At 38.9% G+C, this 25,840-nt stretch overlaps 1 protein-coding gene across 1 annotated transcript in view; it reads right to left on the bottom strand.

Moving 5' to 3' along the window:
• LOC124789029 (partitioning defective 3 homolog) overlaps nucleotides 1-25,840 on the bottom strand; it is a 285,751-nt gene that overhangs the window by 97,171 nt on the left and 162,740 nt on the right. Inside the window, exons 7-12 of the mRNA XM_047256316.1 lie at nucleotides 20,115-20,321; nucleotides 17,558-17,733; nucleotides 17,195-17,424; nucleotides 13,602-13,793; nucleotides 6,952-7,065; nucleotides 2,500-2,602 (exon numbers count right to left, since the gene is read on the bottom strand). Of these exons, the coding sequence (XP_047112272.1) occupies nucleotides 2,500-2,602; nucleotides 6,952-7,065; nucleotides 13,602-13,793; nucleotides 17,195-17,424; nucleotides 17,558-17,733; nucleotides 20,115-20,321 (1,022 nt within the window). The remainder of the gene's footprint in view (nucleotides 1-2,499; nucleotides 2,603-6,951; nucleotides 7,066-13,601; nucleotides 13,794-17,194; nucleotides 17,425-17,557; nucleotides 17,734-20,114; nucleotides 20,322-25,840) is intronic.

Below are 25,840 nucleotides of genomic sequence, written 5' to 3'. Positions count from 1 at the left end.
GGAGTTGTGTATTGTGTGTATTGTGTGTGTGTGTGTATTGTGTGTGTGTGTGTATTGTGTGTGTGTGTGTATTGTGTGTGTGTGTGTGTGTGTGTGTGTGTGTGTGTGTGTGTGTGTGTCTGAAACCTGACATGTCTTTTTTATGATGAGCAGCAACTGGTCTTTTCCTACATTGTTGATATTCCTACCTGCAGTTTCCATTGTTTGATTTAAAAAGCTCTGTTACACAGGTTTTAAATGGAATATGAATGAACTTTTCTGTAGCTCCTTAAAAGTTACTATTCGTTTTCCAAAATATTAAAATATCCCATACCCCCATGTCTAGCCCCCCCCCCTGCAAACTGTTATATGGGCACCCTTGCATATCAGTACTTTAATGTAACTGCTAAGTAAAAGTATCACAATAAATGTACTCATTTCAATTATATTTGCAGCACATTGGTTTGTGAATGTAACAATGATGTCAATAATATCATCATCAAAAAATTGTTGGTAACATAATATTGTCGAGATTGTTCATTTGTGCACTCTGTAAGGTCACATTTATGTCAATTATACATCTTCCTCTTTGTATTACCATTTTCATCCTGTCTGCCTTCCCCTGTCCCTACCTTTCCTCCTATTGCTGCCAGTCTTTCAGAATGTTCACTTTCAATAACCAGTTCTACTTCTGTTTCAGTTCTCAATTGACTTCCTAGTAAATTATCTACATGTGCATTATTTTCATCCTCTGAATCCTGATGAGTCACATCATCACAAGCATTAATGGGAGGAAGAGTTGACTGCTGGCATCCACAATGATGTCATTGTATTCATCGTTTTCATGTATTCCCAAAATTTTGATCGAGACTGAAATCCCTACATAAAGGAAATAATAGTAATTATCTTTTGCTGTAAATGAACCCTCCTTTGTAACTGGCATACTACATGTAGTACAGCAGTTCAAATGGCTCTGAGCACTATGGGACTTAACTACTGTGGTCATCAGTCCCCTAGAACTTAGAACTACTTAAACCTAACTAACCTAAGGACATCACACACATCCATGCCCGAGGCAGGATTCGAATCTGCGACCGTAGCAGTCGCGCGGTTCCGGACTGCGCGCCTAGAACCGCTAGACCACCGCGGCCGTGTACAGCAGTATATAACACTGAATGCTGTGGATCATAATATGACAAATTGTCTTGTTTTTAAAAGATGCGGATATAAAATAGTAGTTACAAATAAATATAAGACATAGTGCACAAATCTTTCATACCCAATGTGATAGCATTCTGCCATTTTTCCATGCACAAGAACATTAATAAAATTTTCTAGTCACAAATAAATATCAGCATTGCAAGACCCTAGTTGTCAACCACAATTCAAACTTCTAACAATAGCTTACAGCAGCTAACAGCTGCCAATCACATAATCTTATGTGTAGCATTCTACATGCAAGACATCAGTCTTATAGGAGTTAATTAATTAATTGATTAGAATTAGACATGTACTCACATCTTAAAAATGTGAAAAGAAGCTGAAGACTCTCAAATGGGACCAGCCATATGATGTCAGGATCTTTTATTATTTGTGCACTCCATGAAGATGCTCAGTGAGGTTGCTGATGGGAGTAAGTCAACTGATATAAATCTAAATACGTTGACTGGTGCTGAATGTGTTCCACCAGCTACCACCTTTAACTAGCAGATATCATACTGTTTACATTTCAGGATGGTTAACTCTGAACATTACTTCTCATTTCTTTGTTGTAGACACCATGCTGTTTGCTAGTTACTAGTGGCAACAATCAGGAAGTAATTTATGTCACTTGATTTCTATCGATTCAGCTACTCCCATCAACCTCTGCACTGAATGTCTTTGAGTGCATGAATAATATGCAGTACTTCTGCCATTTAATTATATTGTGGTTTGAAATACAATGAGAGTAATGCATTAGTATCCTCTTAATTGAGTAGTATCTCTTACAATTAGACTGCAAATGCACAACGTGTCATTTTTGTTGATACTGTGGTAGACGGTGTAATTCTGTGCCTAACATTTTGTCTTCCAATGATATACACCTCATCAGAAAATGTCTCAAAGCAGTCACAATCTCAAACACGTTAAACAGCTCAGTTTGGTCAGCTTGTTTGACACTAACTGCTGTCAGTTTTTAAAGCCTCTGATGATGTCTCTAGCATTTGACATTGGAATACTAAATGTTAGGTAGGCACTGAGGAATGCCTTGGACCATGGCGTAATGGCCATAAAATATATACCAGCAATAACACAAATAGCAGTGGTGGAAGCCTGCATTCTATGATTACTATCTATCATGGTATTCTCCTCCGCACCCACTCTCCGCAATCTACATCTTATTTTCACATCAAAAGCGGTCTGTACTTGTATGTCACTGTGTTTATTGGAGATTCATTTGTAAACACTCTTATAAAATTCTATGTTTTGAACACACAAAAGCACAGTACTATCATTGTAAATAAAAGGGCTATATCGTACCAAGGCCAGCCTTCTCTGTATCATGAACAGGAATATCAAAAGTCAGTATCTCTTTATGCTTCCAAGGGAAAATGAGGCCATCGTCATTCGCTTTCTCTGGTGGCTGCAAAAAGTGCAAAAAAAAAAAAAATTACTTCTTGAACACTGTAGCAAATATAAAAAAATTTAAGTATCTATACAATACCATTTTAACTAAAATTGACAAATAATTGTTCATGAGCTACTACTTATCAGATTTTTGAGATTTATCTAATTTTATTAGAGGTGACTGTAAAAATGTTGGCAAGACCTGTATTTCAGAATAAATCATTTTATGTGAGTTAAGTGTTTTAAGAATCATTTATTACCAAACTAATAGTTACTTTGAAACATGCTACATGGTGTATTAGATATTTGTTCACACAGTTTGGCAGTTTTAGTTTATGCAAATTGGAAGATCTTGCTAACTTATCTGAGAGTATTTTGTTTACTGCAGTGGTAGTATACCATGGGAAACACTGTCCAATGTGGTCATGCAAGAAATTTTAGGTGAGACATTACTGGTGCAGCATAATGCTGGACAATTATGAATTCAGAGTTATCAGGACTGTTGAACATTTGAAGCTAATGACCCAGTATGTTTTTCAGCCCCAGCATGCATGGTTAACCTAAGTATTGCATGGCAAAATGATGAGTTCGTCATTATGTATCCATTCCATTAAAAAAATTACAGCCATGTTTAAAGTGGGCCAACTACATACCAAGTGTTCCCCCCCCCCCCCCCCCCCCCCCCCCCCCCCCTATTTCAATAAGCACTTCTCCACAAACACCGATTTCTTATTGAACTGTTATTTTATTTAATTTCTTTTAATAATATCATAACTGGACACACTAGGACATTAAATAAAAAACAACATAGTTTACACATTGTCAACACTCAATATGAACTAAAGCCCTCACCAAAGATTCACTATGCATGCACTACTGAACAGAAACAGAAAATCTTACATTGTAAGCAATAACATAGACTCAGGTAACAAACATTTTTATACACTACTATTTGCACAACATTTTTTTTCCATCCCATTTCTCTGATTTTTAATTGATATTTTATATCTATTTACATACAACAGGTTGAAATATATGAAGATTAAACAGCCACATGCTTCCTGTAGAGTAGTAACTAATCTCCAAATAGTGTATCTTTCCCGAACTAGAGGAAATTGTTCATCAGATGTAATAATCTATACTACCAGATACTAGAAATTTATTTCTATGCACAATCTTGCTCAGTGCATTCATACATCCATTCATCCAACAAAGATGATGTGCAAAATAATCACACTAAACCTACTGCCTACAGTGTATTGCTACCTAAAAGAAAGGTTTATTATGATGGTGTGCTTTTGAATTTTCAACCAAACTGATGATTCCATTTTTTGCAGAATGTTTTAATGACCAGACTGGTTGCAATCCAGATAGTGATCACATACAAAAGCACCACTTGCAGCACCCTAAGAAGATAACTCTGTAAATTGGCAGAACATGTAGGGAACTTCAAAAAGTAGGTTACATATTATTATGGCAGGCCAAGTAATTTGTAATGAATACTGCACTACACTTCAAAGTGACATAGTTGGGTGACACTATTTTTCAACACAGTCATCAAGTCTCTGTAAACAACTGTCTGAACATTTAAGAAATACTGTGTTAATGTCGTCATTGTTGGAAAATCTCTTTCTCCGAAGTCCTTTCAGTTTGCCACGAAGAAGGAAACCACAAGGTGTAAGATCTGGACTGTATGACAGAGGAGCAGCACCACCCACGTCTGTGCAGCCTTTGTCAAATAGTACGCGCCCTTTCACTTCAGCTGGCCATGACATGGCATCTGATCCATATATTGCCAGAATTTAACAGTGAAAGTGTGCAATTTAGACGTTTTGCCAATAAGAATCTTACTGCCCCATGTACTTCTGCTTCGTAGTATGTTTCCAACTGCTGTGAAATTTCATTCCCACGCTGTGATGCGCTGTAGAACACACATTCTCTCTGACAATGCACCACATGTAGCACAATGGTCTTTGCGCAGGGCAACATGTGTGTGTAACTTACTTTTTGAAGACTCTAATTCACAAAATTGAAATAATTAACTCTGCTGGACACAAAACACACATCATTCAACCACAATAAGAAATTACAGTATATATGAGTCAATAAAATACATATTTTAAAATCAGATTTCCAAATGGAAACTGGAAACTACTGATTATCTCCCACACGTCGAAAATATGTAACATTGTTTCTTTTATGTGGATATGAAACTTACGATCATGTTAACTGAAAGAAGGCAGATAGTATGACAAAATGCTCCATACATTGTGGTTAGAGGGTGGAAACTCAGATTTCATTGGGGTCTGATGATAAATGAATGCCACTTTGTTGATGACATCTGTTCCTTGGGAATAGAATATAAGGTGTCCATAATTAAAGTTCCAGTTTCAAAATGCTGTAGAAAGACAATCACTGCTCAGAATGACGTCAAATGTGAATAGCATATTATTAATGTAGGGGGAAATGCCATGGGAAAATAGTAATTACCCATAATGGCACTGTACAGAAATGGAGATGGCTACAAATGACAGGTGAAATGGTTCAAATGGCTCTGAGCACTATGGGACTTAACATCTATGGTCATCAATCCCCTAGAACTTAGAACTACTTAAACCTAACTAACCTAAGGACATCACACAACACCCAGTCATCACGAGGCAGAGAAAATCCTTGACCCCACCGGGAATCGAACCCGGGAACCCGGGCGCAGGAAGTGAGAATGCTACCGCACGACCACGAGCTGCGGACAATGACAGGTGAATTGCAATACGATGGCTATAGTTTGAGTTGCACATTACACAACCTGTATCACACCACACTGGATGGGAAAAATCTGTTTTTAGTTGTCCTGGGACCAAAAACCACATAAAAAGCAAAGTGACATCAGTTCTGACTGTCATACAACTGGCACAAGACATGTTCAATATGCAGTCCACTGTTTCTGCCCCAAGTTGAAAATAAGAAACAGCATGTTCCACAATGCATTTGAGTGTCTTGGGGGTCACATTCAGAATGTGTTGCACAATGTGTGCCTTCAATTCAGCTATGTTTGTAACTGGAGCACTGAACACAACATCTTTCAAATAAACCCACAGCCAGAAGCCACGCCAGGTTAAGATCAGGTATTTTGGGTAGCTAGTCTGTATGGAAACTATGACTGGTAGTTTCTGAAATGCCTCTGCAGCAGCCACTTCACTGGCTGTGCAATGTGCGGAGAGGTACCGTCTTGCATAAAAATGATCCTACCCACACACCCACACAGGGATTGGAATAATGTCGGTGCACAAAAGGCTGTGATGGTACATGTAACAAGACCCACAGGACTCACTTCCTCGAAAAAATACGGCCCTAAAATAAACGATGCCATCACCCTGCACCACATAATCACCTTTGCAGAAAGAAGTGGTAGTGGTTGATGTGTGTGTGGATTTTCCATTGCCCATATTCTGCAAGTCTGCATATTGGACATTTTCCCGTCCATAGGAAGTTCCATGGCCATTCACTGTCCACTTCCATGTAAGCAAGAAATTTCAGAGTGGACGTTTATTTTGCTCGCAAGTCGGTAGAAAGTAAATCCTGAACATGGCTGATGGCGTATGGGTAGTAATGCAAGATATTTTGTAGGATTTTATACACCATGCTTGCTGGCATGTCCAACATTCGGGAAATTCCCCATGCACTGCATGTTTGCACACCATTTCTCGACCTCCTCTGGAATGTTGAGGCTACATCTTCAACAGGTGTCTGATCAACTGCCCCCCCCCCCCCCCCCCACACACACACATTCCACTTCAAAAAAAAGAACCTATCTTTTTGACTTTTGTAATCATTTTCACCAAACCCTTAGCAGACTTTGGACCAATGCCTTTTTTCGTACTCTTGAGTGTCTGGAACTTCTGCAGGGTTACTGGCGCACAGTCACAGTTCTTGTAAAAGAGGTTTACCAGCAGTGCTTGATCCTTCACAGAGGTAGTTATGTTGGACATCTCTGATGCAAACTGAGGAACAGCCATGTGCCATGCATGTGCTGGTGGTACACAATCTGACACTTACAGTGCCCTCTATTGGTAAAAATAAAACATTATTTCTGAGCAGTGGTTCTCTTACCACAGCATTTTGAAACTAGAACTTTAATTGTGGGCACCCTGTACAAGAAGGAAAGAAAGAAACATTACTAAGATATCAAGTTCAGTACTGCTTGATGGGAACACTACTGTGACACAAAAACAATTTACTGAATGTTAACTGCCAGTTCTAGAGTAAGAAAAAGAACTTGTGCCATTTGAAGCGTTTTCCACGCCCCTGAAGGTAAAATGTTCAAGCACACTTCAACACTGAGTTTTTGCCACCCACACAACACACCTGCTGGGTGGCTGCTGGGGTTGCTGTTGCCACCACCAGGTCGCACTCCCCGTTGTCCCGCCCTGAGCCTGTCTGCGTCCGCCCTTGCACTGCTGCTGCTGATCGCTCCTCCACCTGCCAGGACCAACACAGTACCATACTGTAAAGCCACCAACCAGCATCACCAAGCATGTACCATTTCCCAGATGAGGTGTGGTTTCCACTACTCATATGAACAAAAACAGTTTTCATGTACATTGTTTTTCTTGTGAAAGGATTTCAAACAGGGACAGGCTGTGTGTACAGTTCTGAGGTAAAGATATAAACAAAGTCAATCACTTAAAATTTTGCAAGTCTCTGTGTTTTTACCCACCAGTGTTTAAATGTGAAACCTACAACACATTTTTCTTAAATATTTCATTACTTAACATTTTTTTATTAAATATACTGATAATATATAATAGCACTAGCATAACCCAGCGTCTACTGTTGAAGGAAGGGGAAAAAAATTTTCCAGTGGTCACAAGATATAGCATAAATCATCTTAGGGCCAAATAGGAAATATTATTCCACATTTTAATTACACAAATAACTTTCCCCAGCATGAAAAATGTTTTGTTAAAAAGCAGAATTCAGGTACTAACATCATCAATTTTACTAAAGTGCAAGAATAACAATAATGATATTGTGTTAAGTGTTACTTTGGACATTTGAGTCTTTTACATTCAACAAAAATTCATTTAAAAGCAAAATTTCAATTAATGCTATTGACATATGTAATGCATATATCCCCAGCTGTAGAATATAAGTGTTGCTCTCTTAGCCATCCACAAAACAACACATTTTGAATGGTTACAGGGGAAGGTAACTTCCAACAATGTTATTGATTGGGAAGAATGTGATCCACATTAGGTACAAATAAACTGTAAAACAAATTTATTTTCTATTACCATTAATATACCACCACTGAATGCTACCATATTAATAGCTGTTCGCAAAAATTTCAGAATAAGCTTGTGGTTTAATATCTTTTTTATTGTAAGTGGGTGAACACTATCACATCATTATTAGAACACAGATGTACATAAAACATCTCTTTCATATACATGTATCTACTGTGTTAAATTTCACCCTTTATGGTCAAATATCAAGTGAAGCAATTACAGGTATTTTATCCAAAAAAATCAAGTATGACAAATGAAAAATGGGGGAACAAAACAGACATATATAGCTTTTGTAGCAGAAATTACCCTGCATGTGTGTCAAATGGCATAATTTTTCCTTTTATTTATTACAGAAATGTATTAAATACAAAATTATGAAAATGTGGGTCCTAAACAAACTTTTTGTACCCAGCATTTGGAATTTTGCAAACACGCAGTGTTAGGACTATCAATGATGACTACATCTACATCTCCATCTGCTTACATACTCTGCACACAACACTACAGAGCATGGCAGACTGTATCACATATCATTACTACTTATTTCCTTTCCCATTCCTATATTTATGGCCCTTATGCAGAACATATGTTGGTGGCAGCACAATCATTCTGCAGTTGGCCTCATATGCTGGTTCTCTAAATTTCTGCAATAGTGTTTCATGAAAAGGGCAACACTGTCGTCCTTCCAAGGATACCCATTTGAGTTCACAAGGCATCTCTGTAATACTTGCAGGCTGATTGAATCTACCATTAACAAATCTAGCAACCAACCTCTGAATTGCTTCAGTGTCTTCCTTTAAGCTGAACAGGTGGGGTTGCCAAACACTAACAGTACTCAAGAATGTGTTGCACAAGCATTCTATACGCAATCTCCTTTATGGGTGAGCCACACTTTCCCAAAATTTTCCCAATGAAACTGCCTTCCTTATACTAACCTGATGTGCTCATTCCATCTTATACTGCTTTGCAGTGTGATGCCCAAATATTTAATTGATGTGACTGTGTCAAGCACCACACTAATAATGCTATATTCAAATGTTATGATTGTTTTTCCTCCTCATCTGCAGTAACTTACATTTTTCTACATTTAAAGCAAGCTGCCATTCATCACACCAACAAGAAATTCTGTCTAAGTCATCTTGTATCCTCTCACAGTCACTCAACACCACCACCTTCCTGTACACCACAACAGCAAACAGCTGTAAACTGCTGCTCCCCTGTCTGCCAGATCATTATCCTGATGATATCCTTGTCTCTAATGAATACTCATATTTGAGAGCAACATACTGGGTTTTATTACTTAGAAAGTCTTCCAGCCCTTCACGTACTTGGGAACCAAATGGACCTTCAACAACAGTCAACAGTGTGGCACTGTGTCAAATACCTTCCGGATATCTAGGAATACAGAATCTGCCTGTTGCCATCCATCCAAGGTTTGTGGGATATCATGTATGAAAAGTGCAAGCTGAGTTTCACATGAACAATGCTTTCTAAATCTGTGTTTATTTATGGATAGAAGCTTTTTTATCTCAAGGAATTTTATTGTATTCCAACTCAGTATGTGTTAAAGAATTCTGCAGCAAACCAAGTTTAAGATATTGGTCTGTAATTTTGCAGGTCAGTTCATTTACCCTTCTTATATACAGAAGCCACCTGGGCTTTTTTCAGCTGTTTGGGACTTTTCACTGGGTGAGAGATTCACAATAAATACTTGCTAAGTATGCTTTCTACATAAAGGGCGAATGCCACAGAGGACTCTCTGGAAAACCGAAATGGCATTCCATCTGTAGCTGGTGACTTATTTGTTTTGGACTCTTTCAGTTGCTTCTCTATTGCAGGGATGCGTATTACTATGCCCTGTATGACAGTCAAATAATGGTTTGTTTGTATGATCCTTCTAGGGAAATGGTTTCTTAACTGTCAAATTTAAAACTTCAGCTTTCCTTTTGCTGTCTTTTATTGCCACCCCAGATTGGTTGACGAAAGATAAGATAGAAGCCTTCAGTCTTTTAACGATTTTATGTATGACCAGAATTTTCTCAGTTTATTGGCAAGATCTTTCACTAAGGTATGACAGTGGAAGTAGCTGCATGCTTACAGATGCATGAATTTCTACTTACTTTTGCCTGTCTACATTTACGCATTTTAACTGAGAGTGCAACAATCTGTTTCCTCACCATTCGAGAATTTGATTATTAAGCCACAGAGTGTCTTTTCCATCTTTAATCCACTTACTTGGCATATAAATCTCAAGAGCACAATTTACAATCAGTTTAAGCTTTGCTGATGTTTCATCTATGTCTGTCATATTGGAACTAAATGACGTCCATTCATTGTTCAAGTCGGACACTAAGAACTGCTTATCTGCTTTTTCTAATGAATTCTCTATCCTAGACTTCTTGATGGACTTATTTACTTTAGTCACCATCATTGCTATGATTCTCTCATGATCACAAATCCCTGCCTATAATGACACTGTCAATAAGGTCAGGCCTGTTTGCAGCTAAAAGGTCTAAATATTTCAGTTGTGTAGATTTTCTAAGTACTTCACAAGACTGACTGACTGTCTGTTACAAATGCTGTGAATCCATAGACGTCCCAGTCTACATTCACTAGATTAAAATCATTGCATGCATCACTAAATACTTCTGGACTTCCTACTTCGGGGCTCAGTGAGCTCTTAGTTCCAAGAATAATTTGAAAGTGACAACTCTTCTGGAGAACAGTAAATTCTGGAACTTTGTTACAAATGCTTTGGTAATTTACTGTTAAAATTTCAGTAGCTGAAGTGCCTTTACTTTGTACGTGATCTGATTGCTTGCACTTTTCATACATGATATCCCACAAACCTTGGATGGATGGCAACAGGCAGATTCTGTATTCCTAGATATCTGGAAGGTATTTGACACAGTGCCACACTGTTGACTGTTGTTGAAGGTCCATTTGGTTCCCAAGTACGTGAAGGGCTGGAAGACTTTCTAAGTAATAAAACCCAGTATGTTGCTCTCAAATATGAGTATTCATTAGAGACAAGGATATCGTCAGGATAATGATCTGGCAGACAGGGGAGCAGCAGTTTACAGCTGTTTGCTGTTGTGGTGTACAGGAAGGTGGTGGTGTTGAGTGACTGTGAGAGGATACGAGATAACTTAGACAGAATTTCTTGTTGGTGTGATGAATGGCAGCTTGCTTTAAATGTAGAAAAATGTAAGTTACTGCAGATGAGGAGGAAAAACAATCATAACATTTGAATATAGCATTATTAGTGTGGTGCTTGACACAGTCACATCAATTAAATATTTGGGCATCACACTGCAAGCATCACAGGCAAGCAATCAGGTAACCTCAAACTACCACATAACTAAAAACACCACATGTGTACTCCATGAGTACACTGCTACCCCAGTAGTGCTTCCTTTGCTTAGTGCACCCTGACCTATGAAGAAGAGTCCCACAACTCTCTACCTGATAAGGCAGGTCCACAAATCTGCACCCATGATTGTCACAGATCAACAGAGCCTCTGAGACCTTCCAATTGGCTTTAACCCGAAGGACTCTGGGTATGATGCTGCAAATTATGAACTATGCTTGTATCCTGTGAGCAAGCTAGCAGTCTTCACCACTTCCACCACCTGCCTGTAGGTACTGAGGATGAGTAACAGCTTACAGACTATTGCACCCTTTACGCTCAATAGCTGGAGACAGGGCCATGTCCACATCTCCCCCCCCCCTCCCCCCCACCCCCCAAAGCAGACACACTGAATGCACATTTGCATGACAAAGGAACTTTGCCAATGTACCCAGGAGTATCATATCCATCATTGCAACAAATCAAGACCTAAAAAAAATTAGTATATGACAGTTTTAAAGAAATAATTACACAGTTGGCCTAAAGAAATTACTTCACAACAACATATTTAAAGTAAGTGTGTGACAAAATCTGTACTATTGTGATTTTTAAGGGTACACTCTATGAGATGGAACAAAATTAAAGTACTGGACCCATGGAAACTGTTGTTTGGACAAGAATTCCCTGTAGTACCACTGATTGAAATTTTTCATTAATTATCTACTTGAGAATAAACTGAAGAAATAGTCAAAACTCCACTTTTTGTGTTTGACCTTTTGTCTAAGATTGTGAGTCAATGATAAAAATGACTGCAGCCTCTCTCATGATGGCCAAGAGGATATTTGAAGTACATATAGACATGTTTCTCGGTGTAGTTTATTTCTTTCTTTCATCATTCCTGTCCTCCCGTGGAATATTGCTCTTCTGTCAGACCAAAAGCAAGTAGACAACATGCCATAATAAAATAATAAGCAATATACCTATGCCTAGCAAGCATTCTTCCAATAATTTACAACACAACTGGTATCAAGCAGACTGGCTATAGTGAACTGCAGAAGCTACATTAGAAAGAGTTATAGTACTGGCAAGAGAAAAAGACAGTATGAAAAGCAAAAGTTATTTTTTCATGCACAGGTAACTATGATGTAATACCACACTAAGAATATACCAAGTTTGTGTAATTAAAGAACAATGACACAAATAAAGCAAAACCAATGTCTCTTGGCTATGATTAAGTAAACAAAGCTCTATAGGTTGACAGTCTTACTTTCCTCACTGGCTACATCTTTCCCAACAACTACTTGTATATATTGTTAAGCAGTGTATGTGCTTAGCATATATAACATGCAGAATCAATGCCTGATTTTTACAGTGCAGTGCAGAGAGAAATTGTGTGTGTGTGTGTGTGTGTGTGTGTGTGTGTGTGTGTGTGTGTGTGTGTGTGTGTGTGTGTGTGTGTGTGTGTGTGTGTGTAAGGGGGGGGGGGGGGGGTTATGCCCACCTTTTTAAATACAGTAACTTATATTAGACTAATGCCTAGTGTGGAGAACAATATTAGTTTTCACGAGAGAACTCATTTTCCAAATGGAGTTATGTTTTATTCAGGACAAAATTATTTGAAATAAAGTGTTTTTTTTTCCAGATAAAAAACAGCCTCAAGCAGCAAAAGGCTTCCTTCAAGAAATTTAATGGTGCTGTAGACTTAAGTGTAAGAAAGACTTCTTACGTACTTTTCAATTGTACAAATAGAAGTAAGAGTAGTGGCAACGGGACCATTTGTAGAAGTAATCATTTCCTTAATAAAATGTATCCCATAAAAATCTTCAAGAACTAATGCACCACAATTTGCTGAATTAGTCTGGTAAATATTTCGCTGATTTTTAGATATGAAATACTGCGACTAGTGGAGTGTCAAACATACCTAAAATTGTTTTGAATAACTCCCGTATCATTGCGTATCTGTTAGAATGGCTGATATGCAACATAGAAAAGAAACTACTTTCTGAAAACTCCAGATGTGTGGCAATCTGTGCACAAATGAAATCACGTACATGCTCACAACATAATTTTTCAAAGTCACTGTAGATAATATAGTAAAGGTCTCAACAGAGAAAGTAATAGTACTTCAAATGGGATAACAATGCTGTTTAATGAATTAAGCTTATAGCAGCTGTTTCTAGAGGATTACTAACATATGTAATTTCATTACAGTATTATGTCATTATCATTCCTTCGCAATGTGACAAAAGCTCTTTTTTACAGTAATTATAGTAAGAATTTAGTTCCGAGTGCTGGAGATTAATGAATAAAAGATATTTTTTAGCAGTGAGCATTATTTATTCCTGTTATGAAATTCTCCCAGCGAATATAGTACGTACAATCTGACGTGGGAGAGCAGGGCTGGGAGCCGCATCCTCTTGGCGTGAGACGACAATGCGGACCTTACTGCCAGGAGCAGCATCACGCAGTACAGCGACTGCCTCTGCCTGCGTCTTCCCTGTCATTTCAACACCATTCACTTCCAGTAGGCGGTCACCTGGGCGCAAGCGACCATCCTCCACAGCAGCACCCTGCCATACACACCATCAAAATCAAATAAAGTGCTCACACCATAACTGTTCTGTGGATTTGATGCCATGTACTATGCAAGGTTTCAACACACATCAGTTCTCTACTGTGTGGGACTCATTTTTCTAATGTTAGTTACAAGCAAAGAGGTAATCAGAAAAGATGATTGGTGCAGTTAAAAAAATTTGCACCCATTCAATGCCACTGAATAAATTGTTAAGTTCAGCAGTAACTGTTGTAGTGTATAATAGCACAGTTTATCCTTGAAGTCAATGAAGTATTTCTGCATTATTAAAACTAACAGCAGCATTCTGTATGTCCCTTAAACACAGTTCTTCAGTTTCTCGCTCTCTGTAATTATGCCTCAGGCCATTCCTATTTCACATCTTTCCACTTTTAAAGTAAATCAACAAACTTGCTAGCTGAATTTTTCTACTAGTCGCCTATACATTGAAGCATCTCTCTCTATTCAGCAGAGACACACCCCACACCACCACCATTTTTACCAAAGCCTTCTACTCTGGAACTATGCACACATGTAAGTTCACACCGAGTTATAAATGAGAGAATACCACATATAACTAGATTAATCACTTAATTTCTCAGAAACATAAGAATGGAGACTGCTGGCCACAAGGCACATAAATCACCATGCTTCATTGCATTTAATGCTATGATTTTGAGATTCTTTCAGTTCAACAAATTTTGTCTGTGTCAATGTTACAATCATCTGCCTCTACTGCTTGTGTGTGTTTCCATTCATAACTATGACACAGTCAGACTTTCCTGTTGCGAAACCTATAACTTTTTATGACTGACCACTTATTTTTAAATTATATGGAAAGAGTTCAAGAAATCTCTTCAACTATGTGCTGTGAAATATTACTACTACTTACTGGTGCACAATGAATATCTTATCTATAAATGAGCAAATAAATCTATTAGCTGAACTAAACATGCAAGCATCAGAGATTCCACTGGAGAAATTGTTCCAGCCCCACAACTTCAAACAAGTTTTGCATAAGAACAAAAATTATGTTATGACAAAAAGAAAAATATTAAATGCTATTTATTTGATTACGGCTTTAAGATGTACAGATTGTCATAATAATATAATTATTTCCATAACAATTCAGTCATCATATACAGGCATTATTAGTAACTCTACGATGGAAATTTGTAGCAAAAATCAATGCTGTTGCTCAGTCTAAGCATGAGCAATTCATGAAATCTCTCATTCACTGGCCCCCTTTCATGTTGGACACTCTTACTTTTTACAGTTTGAAGCACATCACTGTAACCCTGTTTCCTTCCCAACACAAAAACTTATCCCTGCCCACCTCTATTTATTTCCTTTGGAACATTAATCTTAAGTTCTATTCAAGACATTTGATGTTTTCTCAAGTTTCTGCCCATTACACCATTGCTATTTATGACTAAGTAACAACAATTTTTTCCACAGAATTAAATGTGTTTCACAGCAGTATTGTTATAAAACGAACAAACACACTGTGTCCCAAGAGTAAGGGTCAATATTCAGGGATATGACAGGAATATTTATTTGAAGCAATAAACATCATACAGACATATGCCCTATCCCAAATGGGTTCTGAGATAGAACACATTTAATGTACATTGTTATTTACAAAGCATCAACTGAAAAATACATACTTTTAACATATTCACTTCACACTTCAGTAGGTTTAAAGTTCACAACAAATGTTTATACATCCCACCATCAACTTCAGTGCATTTGTGCACTCTTGGATAATATGTTGTATTGCTTGTCTGAGTGCTTTTACACACTCCCTAATGAGAGCAGCAGCATCCATGAAGCAATCAAGCAGTTCATCTTATGTAATCATTTTTTTGTCCAACTTGAGACTTCATATGACCCGAGAAACAAAACTCTAATTATATAAGGTCTGGCAATCTTGGTGGCCAGTTAACCGGCACTACCAGGGCAATCTAGAGATTAGAGTAAATGCAGTTGAGATGTTCCCTTACCATGGTATAATGTGACAGGGGCTCTGTCATGCTGCAATACACTGCAGACCATATAACAAAAGGAACATCCTCAGTGTGTTCAACAAACGAATTTTCCAGAAAATCCAAGTAATTGTGTCCCATCATTTACTCTACTAAAATGACTGTCCCTATCAAAATGTTACCGATCATGCTGCTCCCAGCACTGATCGAAAACACCTATCAATGATTATTATGTGTGTTTGTTGTTTCCATTCCTGTAAATGTGGCTTCAGCAGTGAACAGTATTAATGGCAGCACATGACGACTGTCATTTGATGGGGGGCAAAATTCAAGTCGTGTAACATTGTCGTCAATGTAAAGATGTCAACATGTTTCATATGAAATGGATAAAATGTTCAGCAGAAAAATTGGAACTTGGAAGAAAACCAGTTTCACACAGTGTGCTGAAAACTCCAGTAAGCACACTAGGATCAGGGGTTTGATGTGTGTGAAAGCACTGATGGTAGTCTTCAACAGCAGAAGGGGGCACAACCACTACAGAAGCTGTAAACATACACCATCTCTGCATATCTTTGAATTGTAAATGTGTGGCATATAAAAACGCAGCCAACTGATATTTATCTCTGATACACTCTCAAACCTTCGCATCTGCAACACGCCATGGACAGCTGCAAGTTTAATGGGCTAGTTCATAGCAGAAAGACATCCCAAGCAAAGGGATTGAAAACAAAGAGGAAGGTTGGGCCAGAATAAAATGTCAAAGAAACTAGGTGGGTAAGACACACAGGTGCGTACCATTAGCCCAAAATTAAATGTACTTTAAATGTGTTCTATCTCTGAAACCATTCAGAATAGGACATTCATAAACATGAACCTTTTTGCTTCACTTGAGCATTATTGTATTACTGTCATAAAACACACACACACACACACACACACACACACACACACACACACACACACACACACACACACACACACACAGAGAGAGAGAGAGAGAGAGAGAGAGAGAGAGAGAGAGAGAGAGAGAGAGAGAGAGAGAGGCATGTAAAACAAGGTGTTGAAAAACATACGGAAAATAGTGAATTTTTGGGATGTGAATGAGAAGAATGCAAAAAAGAGAAAAGGACAATCATTATGAGAAGCAAAACTTTTGCATTGATTTTTTTTTCACTTTTAGATAGAATATTGAAGGAAAAAGAATAGTGACACACATAAACGAGCCCATATCGAGGACTCTGAGCAATGCCTAAGATACAGAACAATGTAGTGTATGAACATGATCAACAACAACAACAACAAGTACTACTACTACTGCTACTACTACTACTACTACTACTACCACCACCTCCACCACCACCACCACAGGTGATAATCTAGATTGGAAAAAGTTCTATTATCAGTAACATATTACCTTAGGAAGAATGTTTTTTATGTATATGGGGCAATTTCCACCAGCTGGATTATCACGTGTTGTAATACTGAACCCAAGACCATGTGGACCTTTTGTGAGTTCAAGCTCCATTTTTCGGCCAATCTTTCTCGTATTGGCAGCTATTAGACTAGAACCTGCAGGTGGACGCACTGCAGGGGAGGATACCTTTTTTGTAGGAGAAACTGTTGCTACTTTGGTACCTAAGCTCGCTGAAAGCACAAAAAAGTAAGAATTATAATAATTAATCTACTTAAATAACTCTTCCTTTATTGATGTTATCAGTTTACTTATACAATTTCAGTTGCTTAGATTTAGTGAAACAGTTTGTATGAGAACACCCACTTCTTTCTTCGCCTTCAACCATGGCAACGCTGTCCCTCTCTGTGAGAGCGTCAGTAAGAGACCTTGGGAAGACAGGTGCTGGGGGCTTCTTTGGTGCCTCTGCTGACCTGTGGTGTTTTACAACTCGCAGTCTCAATTCAGGTGACTGAAGAGAGTCCTTGAAGATCTCTTGCACCCTGTATACAAAATGTAAATAGCATTGGATCAGAATGATTGGATCAGAATGATTGGATCAGAGAACATTATTTATCATAGATTATTTATCAACATAACTGAAAATGGATATAATGAGATAATGATATAGTCTGAAGCAGTGAATGAAAATCTGTACCAGCACCAGCATTCAAATCTAAGTCTCCTGCATACTAGGAGATGTGCTATCCAGTGAAACACACTGGCACTCTGGTTACCACAGATGCTGTTGTACATATAGGTGAGACTCAATAGTTGGATGAGAAATTAAAGGTACTCAAAGAGTGAACAGTGAAATTTACTAACAAAAATAAAAAAAAAAAATAGAAAATTTTAAGCAGATTCATCATACTGTAGTTGTTTTGGCTAGAAACTGAGATGACAGTTTTTCTGATACTAGAAACTTATATTGACTTTTACAGCTTTTCTGCATCAACCAACAGATCAGAAGAATTTCCTTCAATCCAGGACTGCAAGTTAAGTCTAGACTCCTGTGTTAAGCTCAGCTTCTTCATGACAGGCAATGTGAATACACCTATGCCAATATCTTCGTTATGTTGTGTATACTGGACTGGAGCCTGGAACCATACCTTCACAGGCAATGTTCTTACCAAAAAAAAAAAAAAAAAAATAAATCAATAAATAAAAAATATAATAATAATAATAATAATTATTATTATTATTATTGTGTGGCATTGTTGGCATGGAGGCCCCATCCAGGGAAGTTCAGCTGCCAGGTTGCAAGTCTTCTTTCAGGTGATGCCACATTGGGCAACTTGCAGATCGGTGATGATGAAATGATGATGAGGACAACAACACTACCCTCTCCACGAGCGGAGAAAATCTACAACTTGGCAGGGAATTGAGCATGGGCCCGCTGCATGGTAGGCAAACACATTACCACTCAGCTAAGCAGACGGACACAATGTTCTTATAAACTGAGAATGATGGACTGCCATCACAGCTTCAAAACTACCAGTAATCTATGGTGGTACTTACAGATGTTATTTTCTCAGCAACACTGATTGTTGCAACTGACAACTGAATTTTATTCTGAAATACCAGTTAGCTTCCAACATGGAAATAGGGATTATCAAAGTGATATTCATCTCCTACATTTTAAAATCTAGTCAAATTTGCCATCATTTTCTTACAAGAAGCGGATCAGAAAGACAACATCGAGGAACCATGACAAGACACTCATTTAATCTCCTCGATAGAGTTCTCCGGTTATTTGCTAACAATGCTGTTGTTTATCAGGCAGTAACCTTAATACACAGCTCTTAAGAAATTCTGAATTAAATAACTGCTTCCCACAAAGTGTAGAAAACTGTAAAAGATTCAATTGTCACTGTCATACAGTGTGACAGTTATTGAACTATAGGAAATAGAACTGTCATAACTTCTGAACGGTTTCTGTCAGGACCTCAAACTGCACAATTGACTGTGGGGCATGATGGGAAGTAGTATGTACATAGTCGTTTGGCTTAGTGACAAACCCCACTTTCATTTTGATGGGTTTGCCAATAAGCAAAATTGACGCATTTGGAGGACTGAGAATCCGTATTTCACGTTCAAGAAGTCTCATCACCCTTAATGAGTGTGACTGTGGTGTGCAGTGTCCAGTCATGGAATAATCAGTGTGATATTCTTGATGGCACAGTGGTTACCGAACGGTACGTGAAGGTTCTGGAGGTTGATGTCATCCACCTTTATCCAAAGTGACCCCAATTTTGAAAATATGTGGTTCATGCAAAGCGGAGCCTGACTCCATTAAGGCAGGAGAGTGTTTGATGGCCTGGGGCAGCACTCTGGGGCTACATTCTGGCTCTGTGGTACCCAGAGGTCACTGGCACGGGCCTTTATTAGCCACCATATTATCCGGACCTGAACACATGGGATTCCTTTTTGTGGTGCTATATTATAGACAAGGTGTGTAGCAGTAACTCCAAAACCATTGCCGAGCGCAAAACAGCCATTCAGGATGTCATTGACAACATTGATGTTCTGACACTTCAATGGGTCGTGCAGAATTTTGCTATTCATCTGCACCACATTATCGCCAATGATGGCAGGCATATTGTACGTGTCATCTGAATATCTGTAATGACGTTTACATGTTGAATAAAGAGTGTGTACACCATAGTTTGTAATTAATTTTTTTCCCCATGTAGTTCAATAACTGTCACCCTGTACATTTACCATAGGAACTACAACTACAATAATCCAAGATACTAGGATGCCCACAAAGAATCATCTGTTTTTTTGTCATTGTATTTCCTAATGAAACAAGCAAAGGAGGGACTAATAACAACACAAAGTAATCTCGATATGCAGAGTCTTATAGAGTACATTGTGTAGATACCGATGGAAGGGTAGGTCGAGGAGATTTCGTCCGTTGATTTCGACGATGCGGTCGAATGGAGCCAGTCGACCGTCCCGTGCAACTCTACCTCCTGGCTCGACACCTTGTACTAGCAGGCCACGGTCACGGCCACGAGAGTCATAATCTGGCACCACATGGATCCCAAGAGGACAGCCACCTTCATTGTGCAGCACCACATACTCCACTCTGAAACACACCACAAACATTATTAACCCACAGACAAGAAAGTACAAGTGCCAAACAGTGTTCAGTTTCCACAAATCAGCTGTTAGTTACATAAACAGGCATAAATAGATTTCTCTAATACAGGTAATTGGGTTTTATGCTAATTGTAACTACTCAATAATTGTTTGTTTATTCCATTTCATTATTTCTTGCCACCTACAGCAAACAATGTTCTTGCAAACTGCTAGCACCGATGTGTCTCTTACAATCATCTCAACCGAATAGACACATAAATTTACTAACACGTGCAGACAAAGTTGACAATTGACGCTGTGGCTGATGGGAGTGACCGTACAAGCATTTCCCATTTACAGTCGCTCCCATCAGCCACTTTGATTAACTTCACCAACAGATGTTTGTGCCTAGAGCAACAAGGGCATATTTCAAATACTGATTATGTTACTCTGCACAATTAAATATTAGAATCTCCTAAAAGGAAATAAAGATGCAGAAACTGGCTCATCTGCCATCACATCATCTTCTTCTTAGAGCAGAATCTCTAACTATTTTACTATGGATACTCAGCCTACCAGAACTTTGCATTGGTGTTAGGTTTTGCATCAGACAGATGCTGTGCAATGCTAATGACAAGCATATTTACCAAAAAAGGGAGAGAAAGTTTTTATGTCATGGATACAAACCAGAAATTCTGACAGATCTGTTTTAACTTTGCACGCTGCAATTTATAGTGTCTCTTATCGCCAGCTGTGTAAACAAGTATACATACATACACACATTAATCCTTGTTCCATAGATCATAAATATCACATTTTGTAATGATGTAGAATGTGTCACTTTAAAATAAGTTTTCTATGCACCAAATAATTATTATTAGTTTTTTCAGTTACTATTTCATATCTGAGAATTCATCTATTGAGTAGAGGGAGTTGTCATTCAGAAATTCTTTTAATTCGCTTTTAAATGTTGGTTGGCTATTAGTCAGACTTTTAATACTATTTGGCAAACGACCAAAGATTTTTGTGGCAGCATAATTCACCCCTTTCTGTGCCAAAGTGAGATGGGTTATTAATGACATTTCATAAGTGAATATATGTATTGCGAAGGCACTGTGAATATCCCAAGTTACTTAAAGAAATGTCTGCAAGTCACAGAAACTGAATTGCTGAGATAAGGCCTGGCCACGTGTGGATTCGCGAAACAATTTTTTTCCCCTTTCTTCTGGGGATGAACTGAAATACCTGGCACTTGACAACTAGCAGATTGGACTGCTCCTGCTACAATGCACCAGTGGGAGCTTCGCATTCTAGGTTGCCAACATGTTGCCACTTACTGTTGCACAAGGCATTTTTTACCTGCCAGTTCTCAAGTACGGAACAACCTAAAAATTTCGCCTATTTGAATGAAAGATATAATTCTTGTCCTAATTATTAAGAACAGATTTTCGACACGCTTAAAGTTTGCTAGGAGTTGGTGCTGCTTGTATTGTGATCATGTGATGTAATAGCGACAGAAAAACGGAGCGCGAAGGCGACTGGCCTATGGTTAATAAAAGCGTCTAAACAACAGAGGTGCAAGATGTACAAAGTGACAGCGACGTTTTGTCTGCAAATTTCATGTCATAGTCAGATTTTAGACTTTCCATTTGCTAAACTGCAGCGATAAGGCTGACAATAACATTTCGTTAATTGGAGGAAGAAGAGATCAGTGTTTAATGTCCCGTCCACAACGAGGTCATCAGCGACCTAACACTGGCTCGGATTGGGAAAGGAAATCGGCCGTGCTCTTTCAAAGTAGCCATCCCGGCATCAGCCTGAAGCGATTTTGGGAAATCGTGGAAAACCTAAATCAGGTTGCGGGTGTAGTTAGCTGGTAATCAATGACTTGCTTACTAATTTGAACTAATTATTTCATATTGCAAAAGAGATCATCCCAGTGATTATTCGTGAAATTCAAAATACGTACTTAACGGAGGGTCTGTCAAGGGAAGGTTAATGAGCTTTCACTATATCATTTACACTTTTTTTTTTACACTTTTTTCTTTTTTTTTTTTTTTTACACACACACACACACACACACACACACACACACACACACACACACAGTGTTGATCATTAAAGATTATATTTAGATTCACATCCTCGGACACGACAATTACGGAAAGCCGTAGACCCCAGAATCCACTAGAATGGAGGTTGCATATTGATTTTGTATTTTTTGCATCATCAGTACCCATTTCAATGTCGAGGAGCTACATGTACCCTATCTTTCCCTTTGTTCAGATGTCGGGCTCCTGAACTGTTATGCTACAAAGTTGCCACAGCATGAATATTTGTCCACTGTCTCTTATACGCCTACACTTTCCATAAATTTCTGGGCTTCTTCTTCTTCTTCCGCTCCTCCATTTTCCTACTTCGAGAGTTACTTATTTTTTATATTAATATGATCGGAGACTGTTTATGTAATACTTGACATTCAGGGCATCGCATCTCAAATAATCTTCAGAAGTGGAGTCCCCACATTACTAATCATCTATAAATTTCCTTATGTTTTCTGTGGAGTCAACAGATACAGGGCTATTACAAATGATTGAAGCGATTTCATAAATTCACTGTAGCTCCATTCATTGACATATGGTCACGACACACTACAGATACGTAGAAAAACTCTCAAAGTTTTGTTCGGCTGAAGCCGCACTTCAGGTTTCTGCCACCAGAGCGCTCGAGAGCGCAGTGAGACAAAATGGCGACAGGAGCCGAGAAAGCGTATGTCGTGCTTGAAATGCACTCACATGTCAGTCATAACAGTGCAACGACACTTCAGGACGAAGTTCAACAAAGATCCACCAACTGCTAACTCCATTCGGCGATGGTATGCGCAGTTTAAACCTTCTGGATGCCTCTGTAAGGGGAAATCAACGGGTCGGCCTGCAGTGAGTGAAGAAACGGTTGAACGCGTGCGGGCAACTTTCACGCGTAGCCCGCGGAAGTCGACGAATAAAGTAAGCAGGGAGCTAAACGTACCACAGCCGACGGTTTGGAAAATCTTACAGAAAAGGCTAAAGCAGAAGCTTTACCGTTTACAATTGCTACAAGCCCTGACACCCGATGACAAAGTCAAACGCTTTGAATTTTCGGCGCGGTTGCAACAGCTCATGGAAGAGGATGCGTTCAGTGCGAAACTTGTTATCAGTGATGAAGCAACATTTTTTCTTAATGGTGAAGTGAACAGACATAATGTGCGAATCTGGGCGGTAGAGAATCCTCACGCATTCGTGCAGCAAATTCGCAATTCACCAAAAGTTAACGTGTTTTGTGCAATCTCACGGTTTAAAGTTTACGGCCCCTTTCTCTTCTGCGAAAAAAACGTTACCAGACACGTGTATCTGGACATGCTGGAAAATTGGCTCATGCCACAACTGGAGACCGACAGCGCCGACTTCATCTTTCAACAGGATGGTGCTCCACCTCACTTCCATCATGATGTTCAGCATTTCTTAAACGGGAGATTGGAAAACAGATGGTTCGGTCGTGGTGGAGATCATGATCAGCAATTCATGTCATGGCCTCCACGCTCTCCCGACTTAACCCCATGCGATTTCTTTCTGTGGGGTTATGTGAAAGATTCAGTGTTTAAACTTCCTCTACCAAGAAACGTGCCAGAACTGCGAGCTCGCATCAACGATGCTTTCGAACTCATTGATGGGGACATGCTGTGCCAAGTGTGGGAGGAACTTGATTATCGGCTTGATGTCTGCCGAATCACTAAAGGGGCACATATCAAACATTTGTGAATGCCTAAAAAAACTTCTTGAGTTTTTGTATGTGTGTGCAAAGCATTGTGAAAATATCTCAAATAATAAAGTTATTGTAGTGCTGTGAAATCGCTTCAATAATTTGTAATAACCCTGTATTATTACATACAAATTACCTCAAAATCGTTTTCAATTTCAACTGTCCCTTCTTTGTAGCGCTGGCAGTTTATTAGTTTTACCGTCTGACTACAGATCCATATGTAAGTATGCTTCACGAACTGTAAAATGCATACTAAGAACGAGTACGAGTAGTCTAAAACGGCATTAGTTGGAAGGCACCAACGGGTTGTCGCTTTTTTCTTTTGTTGACCCCAATTTTAGCTAGGTAACAGTACCAGTACCGGTACCGGTACTGCATGAAGTAGCCATTGTTGTTTGCTGTGCCACTGCTTATTAAGTCATGTATTTCGTACCTTTCCCTTTCCTTGTGATAAAAGTGCGTAATTGCTGCAGTTAGGATCTTTATTAAATATCCCAAAAGGTAATACGATTTCAGATTTTGATTTCGAACAACATTTCAGCGAGTTTTACCTCCAAGTGTAGCTTGTATTTTCAGGAAGTATGTAGCACACGTTAGGACGTTTAGTTGGCTGCACTGTGGTAGGCAAGCCTCAGCACCCTGTTGACATGTGTATTTATACGCTACAGAGGTGTTCGCCTGAAATCGATCATGTGACGTCGTCCTCCGCTTGCAACAACCGCCTCTGGAAATAGGACCATTTACAGTAAACACACTTTCCTCTCTTACAACCGTCGTGTAAAAAAATCTGAAATGCATAAATGCTGTTGATACAGACAGTGGCTCAAAAGCTACGTACACGCGATGTGTTTTCCGCTCGCTGCATTGGTTAATTTCATCCAAATGGAGGCCGTGCGTAGTTCTGCATAGTTTCTCGGGATCCGTTTGGCGGACGATAAGCAGCTGGGGCCCATGGATTTTGTTCAAAAAATGGCTCTGAGTACTATGGGACTCAACTTCTGAGGTCATTAGTCCCCTAGAACGTAGAACTAGTTAAACCTAACTAACCTAAGGACATCACACACATCCATGCCCGAGGCAGGATTTGAACCTGCGACCGTAGCGGTCTCACGGTTCCAGACTGCAGCGCCTAGAGCCGCACGACCACTGCGGCCGGCCATGGATTTTGTTCTGTTGTACGTTGAAGTTCTGCTTTAATAATCAATGCTGTAAGACTTAATAACAGCTTAACAAAGATGAATATTATAACTCTGTGTTCAGGCTCTTTCACGGAGGTGAAAACGTAAAGAAACGCATAAGCACTGCAGCGTACAGAACATAAGTTTATCAGTCGGTCTCGAAAACGCAAAAGAAAGTAAGTTCGTAAGAACAGTAAACAATAAACAATTAACCGTAAAATATACATGTCAGTTCTAGACCTGTGTGTGTTAATTGTAGCTTTAGAGATGATGTTTCGAAAAAAATCCGCCTTGGTTCAGTTTAGAAGCTGTAGCTGTGTGTTTTGTCTCTAAACAAAGTCGGGAAATCTTAAGAACCTGACAACCCTGCGTCCAGAATCAGTATGTTTCATGGAGCCCATTATTCAGTTGTGGATCTTGGTTTCTATACTGGTGAAGCCTGTGAATCTACGAGGGGTGTAGAATTCCAATACACCATATTATTCTCCACTCTTTTGGTTACAAAATCCTGTTTTTCAACATTTGACAGTCTTACGCCATCTTACTGGGA

The sequence above is a fragment of the Schistocerca piceifrons genome, chromosome 3 (genome assembly GCF_021461385.2).
Source record: "Schistocerca piceifrons isolate TAMUIC-IGC-003096 chromosome 3, iqSchPice1.1, whole genome shotgun sequence".
Taxonomy (NCBI): domain Eukaryota; kingdom Metazoa; phylum Arthropoda; class Insecta; order Orthoptera; family Acrididae; genus Schistocerca; species Schistocerca piceifrons.
Note: the sequence above shows the minus strand (reverse complement) of the source record. Positions and strands in the feature narration are given on the sequence as shown.